The sequence below is a fragment of the Charadrius vociferus genome, unplaced genomic scaffold (genome assembly GCF_000708025.1).
Source record: "Charadrius vociferus isolate BGI_N301 unplaced genomic scaffold, ASM70802v2 scaffold364, whole genome shotgun sequence".
Classification (NCBI taxonomy): domain Eukaryota; kingdom Metazoa; phylum Chordata; class Aves; order Charadriiformes; family Charadriidae; genus Charadrius; species Charadrius vociferus.
In genome coordinates this window covers 12,415-18,290 of record NW_009648039.1, presented here as the reverse complement: position 1 = coordinate 18,290, position 5,876 = coordinate 12,415, and the positions used below count along the sequence as shown (strand labels likewise).

General features: G+C 61.5%; 1 protein-coding gene across 1 annotated transcript in view; it reads right to left on the bottom strand.

Moving 5' to 3' along the window:
* LOC104285149 (myosin-7-like) overlaps nucleotides 1-5,876 on the bottom strand; it is a gene marked incomplete at its 3' end in the record, with an annotated part of 12,312 nt that overhangs the window by 3,788 nt on the left and 2,648 nt on the right. The window contains 13 exon segments of the mRNA XM_009883555.1: nucleotides 3-141; nucleotides 322-518; nucleotides 1,661-1,779; nucleotides 1,853-1,979; nucleotides 2,069-2,265; nucleotides 2,297-2,489; nucleotides 4,070-4,160; nucleotides 4,248-4,393; nucleotides 4,473-4,649; nucleotides 4,995-5,237; nucleotides 5,324-5,452; nucleotides 5,575-5,701; nucleotides 5,790-5,876. The exon segment at nucleotides 5,790-5,876 is cut by the window's right edge and continues 8 nt beyond it. Of these exon segments, the coding sequence (XP_009881857.1) occupies nucleotides 3-141; nucleotides 322-518; nucleotides 1,661-1,779; nucleotides 1,853-1,979; nucleotides 2,069-2,265; nucleotides 2,297-2,489; nucleotides 4,070-4,160; nucleotides 4,248-4,393; nucleotides 4,473-4,649; nucleotides 4,995-5,237; nucleotides 5,324-5,452; nucleotides 5,575-5,701; nucleotides 5,790-5,876 (1,972 nt within the window).

Sequence of the window (5,876 nt, the reverse complement as noted above, 5' to 3'; positions counted from 1 at the left end):
GCGTTCGACCTCTCCAGGTCGGCCATGAGGTCCTCGATCTCGTTCTGCAGCCGGTGCTTGGTCTTCTCCAGGGAGGAGCACTTGGCGTTGACGGCCTCCACCGCCTCCTCCGCCTCCTGCAGCCTCTGCGCCAACTTCTTCCTGCCACCCGTCGGGGGGAGAAACCCGCGCGTGACCCCTCGGCCCGGGGACACCCCACCGGTTGGGCACCGACACGCAGACGTGAAGAAGCCCCACTTCTGCTCGAGGGAACCGGTGGGAGCGCCTAGGTGCCACCACCCCCGGGAGAAGCTCCGGGGCCACCGCGGGGAGAGGACTCACTTGGCCTCCTCCAGCTCCTCGGTGCGCTGGATGGCGTCCGTCTCGTACTTGGTCCTCCACTGGGCCACCTCGCAGTTGGCCTTGGAGAGGGAGCGCTGCAGCTCGGCCTTGGCCTCCGTCTCCTCCTCGTACTGCTCCCGCAGCAGGTCGCAGTCGTGCCGGGCCGACTGGAGGGCGTGGGCCAGCGCGTTCTTGGCCTGGGGGGGCAGGAGAAGGCGGGACCGGTGGCGCCACGGCGCCTGCGGCCATCTTGAGGTTCTCCAACTGAGCGAGCGATGGTCTTCCTCACCCCGTCCCAACCAGACCTGAACCCAACCTGCCCTGAGATCACCCCCACCTTCCTTAGGCCTTCTGGAGGGCAACCAAACCTTCTTCCGACCAGCCCAACCTTCTTCCAACCAACCCAACCTTCCTTAGACCTTCTGGAGAGCAACCCAACCTTCTCCAGACCAACCCAACCTTCCTTAGGCCTTCTGGAGACCCAAACCCAACCTTCTTCCCACCAACCCAACCTTCTTCCCACCAACCCAACCTTCTTCCAACCAACCCCACCTTCCTTAGACCTTCCTTGGACCAACCCAACCTTCTCCAGACCAAGCCAACCTTCTTCCAACCAATCCCACCTTCCTTAGGTCTTCTGGAGACCAACCCAACCTTCCTTAGACCTTCTTCCAACCAACCCAACCTTCTTCCAACCAACTCAACTTTCCTTGGACCTTCTGGAGAGCAACCCAACCTTCTCCAGCCTGACCCCACCTTGCTTAGACCTTCTTTGGACCATTCAAATACCCTCCAGACCAACCCAACCTTCTCCAGACCAACCTACCAGATCAACCCAACCTTCCCTAGACCTTCTCCAGCCAACCCCGCCTTCCTTAGACCTTCTTTTGACCATTCAAACCTTCTCCAGGCCAACCCCACCTTCCTTAGACCTTCTGTAGACCTGAACCCAACCTTCTCCAGCCCACCCCAACCTTCCTTAGACCTTCTGGAGACCAACCCAATCTTCTCCAGCCCACTCTAACCTTCCTTAGACTTTCTGTAGACCCAAACCCAACCTTCTCCAGCCCACCCCAACCTTCCTTAGACCTTCTGGAGACCCAAACCCGACCTTCTCCAGCCCACCCCAGCCTTCCTTAGACCTTCTGGAGACCAACCCAACCTTCTCCAGCCCACCCCAGCCTTCCTTAGATCTTCTGGAGACCCAAACCCGACCTTCTCCAGCCCACCCCAACCTTCCTTAGACCTTCTTCGGACCGTTCAGACCTCCTCCAGCCCACCCCACCCCTCCTTAGACCTCCTCCAGCCCCACCAACCGCCCTCCCCAGCGCAGCCCCACCTTGGCCTCTTCCTCCAGCTGCCTCTTGAGGTCCTCCAGCTGCTGGGTGTAGGTGAGCTTCCCTCGCGTCAGCTGGTTGATGAAGGCCTCCTTCTCCTCCAGCTGCCGGGAGAGCTCGCCTGCGGGGTGGCCCGGGGGACCGTCAGGCGCCGGCAGGACCCCAGAGCCGCCCCGTGGGGTCAGGGCCCTCACCGTTCTCCGTCTGGAGCTTGGCCCGTTGGGTGCTGAGGTCGTTGACCGTGCGTTGGGCCTCCTCGGACTTGGCGCGGTGCTCGTTCATCTGGTCCTCCAGCGTGCGGCACATCTTCTCCAGGGTGGCCTGGAGGCGGGAAGGGCAGAAGGTGAGAGGGGCCGGGAGGCCGGAAATGGTTGTCCCCCTCCCGGGGGGGTGGAGCCCCATCTCCTCACCTTGGCCTTGATGAGCTGCTCCATGTTGGAGCCCACGTCGTCCAGCTCCAGCTTGAGCTCGCTCTTCTCCTTCTCCAGCTTCTGCTTGACGCGCTGCAGGTTGTCGAGCTGCTCGCTGAGCTCGGCCACGCTGTCGGCGTGCTTCTTGCGCAGGGCGGCGGCGGTGGCCTCGTGCTGCAGCGTGGCCTCCTCCAGGTCTCTCGTGTGGGCGCGGGCCTCCCCCCGGGCCCCGCCGCATCTTCTGGACCTCCGCCTCCCGCTTCTTGTTGAGCTCCAGCTGCACCGAGGTGGCGCCGCCCGCCTCCTCCAGCCGCTCGCTGATCTCCTCCAGCTCCCGCGACAGCTCCGAGCGCAGCTTCTCCACCTTGGCCCTGCCCGTCCGCTCCGCCTCCAGCTCCTCCTCCAGCTCCTCGATCCGCGCCTGCGCCCGGGCACGGGGACGGGGGACATCATCAGCCGCCTTGGCTCCGCCCAGCTGGGCCACTCAACCCGGCCTGGAGACTCTTCAACCCAACTCCGGTCAACCCAACTCGTTGGAGACTCTTCAACCCAACTCCAGTCAACCCAACTCGTTGGAGACTCTCCAACTCAACTCAATCAGCTGGAGGCTCTTCGCCCCAACTCATCTCAACCCAACTCCAGTCAACCCAACTCGTTGGAGACTCTTCAACCCAACTCATTCAACTCGAGGCTCTTCGACCCAACTCATCTCAACCCAACTCCAGTCAACCCAACTCGTTGGAGACTCTCCAACTCAACTCAATCAGCTGGAGGCTCTTCGCCCCAACTCATCTCAACCCAACTCCAGTCAACCCAACTCATTGGAGACTCTTCAACCCAACTTGTTGGAGACTCTTCAACCCAACTCATCTCAACCCAACTCGTTGGAGACTCTCCAACTCAACTCAGTCAGCTGGAGGCTCTTCAACCCGACTCATCTCAACCCAACTCAAGTCAACCCAACTCATTGGAGACTCTTCAACTCCGCCCAACTCAACCAGATGGAGACGCTTCAACTCAACTCATCTCAACCCAAGTCGTTGGAGACTCTTCAACTCAACTCAATCAGCTGGAGGCTCTTCAACCCAACTCATTGGAGACTCTTCAGCTCAACCCAACCAACTGGAGACTCTTCAACTCAACCCAACCAGATGGAGACGCTTCCACTCAACTCATCTCAACCCAACCAGCTGGACACTCTTCCACTCAACTCAAGTCAACCCATCCAGATGGACTCTTCAACTATGCCAACTGGAGACTCTTCAACTCAGCTCAACCCAACCAACCAGAGACTCTTCAACCCAACTCAACCAACTGGAGACTCTTCAACTCCCCTCAACCAACAGGAGACTCTTCAACTCCCCTCAGTCAACTGGAGACTCTTCAACTCAAATCAAGTCAACCCAACTCATTGGAGACTCCTCAACCCAACCCAACCAGCTGGAGACCTTTCCACTCAACTCATCCCAACCCAACTCATTGGAGACTCTTCAACCCAACTCATCCCCACCCAACTCATTGGAGACTCTTCAACCCAACCAGCCTCGTGCCCGCGCTCCTCTCCTCAACCCGGTCCAGACGTGAGCTCTCCAGACCGACCCGACCTTCTCCGAGGCTGCTCCGCTCCACCCAATCACCTCGAGGCTCCTCAACCCACCCAGCCCCGAGGACCTTCGGCTCAGCCAACCCTCGAGCCAGCTCAGTGCCACCTTCTTCGAGGACATTGGTGTCACCTCGCTCCGCCCCGGGTGGTCTGCTCAGCTCGGAGCGCCCCCACCGGCCTGGAGTGCTCCAGACCCCTATGGTTCCCCCCACCCCACCCCGAAGACAACCCACCCGGTGGCCCGTGGGTCACTTCCAGGAGAGACACCACGGGGCGGTCCCAGCTCAAGGGAGGCGCGGTGGGCTCCGGACCCTGAGGGCTCCTCAAGGTCCTTCTCGTGAAGGTGAGAAGAAGCCAAAGGGGAGGTCCGGCTCCTGTGGGGCTGAAGCCCACCTCACCTGAAGCTCTTTGAGCTTCTTCTGCAGCTGGGCCGCCACGGCTTGCTCGTCCTCGATCCTGGCGTTGAGCGCGTTGAGCTCAAAGTCTTTCCTGGGGGAGGAGAAACGCCGACTCATGGGGTTCCCCGGCGCAGAGCGGCATCGTGGGTAAAGGCTGAGAGGGCGGAGGTGGCCCTACTTCTTCAGCCGCTCCTCCAGCTGCTGCTTGTCGTTCTCCAGGTCCATGATGTTCTCCTGGGTCAGCTTCAAGTCACCTTCCAGCTTCCTCTTGGCCCGTTCCAGGTCCATCCGGATCTTCTTCTCCTGCTCCAGGGAGCTCTCCAGCTGCGGAGACACCCCCCACCCCCGTCAGCCCCCCGGCGCCCCCCGGGACCTTCACCCCCCCGAGGGAACCGCCACTCACGTCGTCCACTTGCTGCTCCAGCTTGACTTTGGCCTTGGTCAAGGTGTTGACCTTGTCTTCCTCCGCCTGCAGGTCGTCCAGCGCTTGCTGGTGAGCTTCCTGCAGGGCCTTCTTCTCCTTCGTCAGCTTCACGATGATCTCGTCCAGCCCGGCCATCTCCTCCGTCAGGTTCTTCACCTGCGGGAGGAGGAACGTCAGGCCTGAAGGGCCGGAGGCAGGAGAAGGGCCGGGAGGTTGGACACGCTCTTGGTTGAGCTGGAGATGCAGGAGAACCCAACCAGCCTGGGGTCTTGGTGAAGCAACCCGACCAGCCGTGGGTCTTCTCACCCCGACCAGCCGTGGGTCTTAACCCGACCAGTGGTGGGTCTTCTCAACCCGACCAGCCATGGGTCTTCTCAACCCAACCAGTGGTGGGTCTTCTCAACCCATCCCAACCAGCCGTGGGTCTTCTCCACCCAACCAGCCTTTGGGGCTCCTCAGAACTCATTCCCGTTGGCCGGAGTCCTCTCAACCCCCCCTCACCTTGTTCTCAGTGGCGTGTTTCTCCTTCTCCACCTTGGCCAAAGACAACTCCAGGTCGTCGATGTCCTTCTTCAGCTCCGAGCACTCGTCCTCCAGCTTCCTCCTCTTGGCCGTCAGCTCGGCGTTCATCTCCTCCTCGTCCTCCAGCCGCTCCGTCAGCTCCTTCACCTTGGCCTCCAGCTGGATCTTGTTCTTGATCAGCTGGTCGCAGCGCTCCTCGGCGTCCGCCAGGTTGTCCTGCTCCTGGAAGGGGGAAGGCGGGTGGGAAGGGAGGAGGAAGAGGAAGAGGAAGAGGAGGAGGAAGGGCCCGGGGCACCTCCCTCACTCACGGCCTGCACTTGGAGCTGGAGGTCGTTCTTCTCCTGCAGCATGGAGACCATCTTCTCCTCCAGCTCCTTCCGCCGCGCCTCCGACTTCTCCAGTGCCTCCTTCAGCCGCCCGAACTCCTCCTTCATGGTCTGTGGGAGGCACCGAGGTCCTCCGTGGGTCTCACCTCTTCCGTGGGGGTCTCGCCTCTTCCTCCGGCTCCCCGCGGACCTCTCCGGCTCTCCGCCCGCCCACGCGACCTCTCCTGCCCCACCTGCATCTCCTTCTCCGTCTCGGCGCTCTTCAGCAAGGGCTTGATCTTGAAGTAGAGCTTCATCCAAGGCCAGTTCTTCACCCCCATGAAGGCCCGGATGTTCCACTGGATGACCAGCAGCGAGTCCCTGGGGGGAGGTAAGACCAGATGTGGGTCACCGGGGACCTCCCCCCAACCTGCGCCCACCACCTCCGCCCCACGGCCCACCCACCCACCGGCGTTCCAGGATCTTCTTGAACTCCTGCCGGGAGAGGCACCCGCGGACTTGGGCCTGCAGCCGGGGCGTGATTCGGGGCACGCGC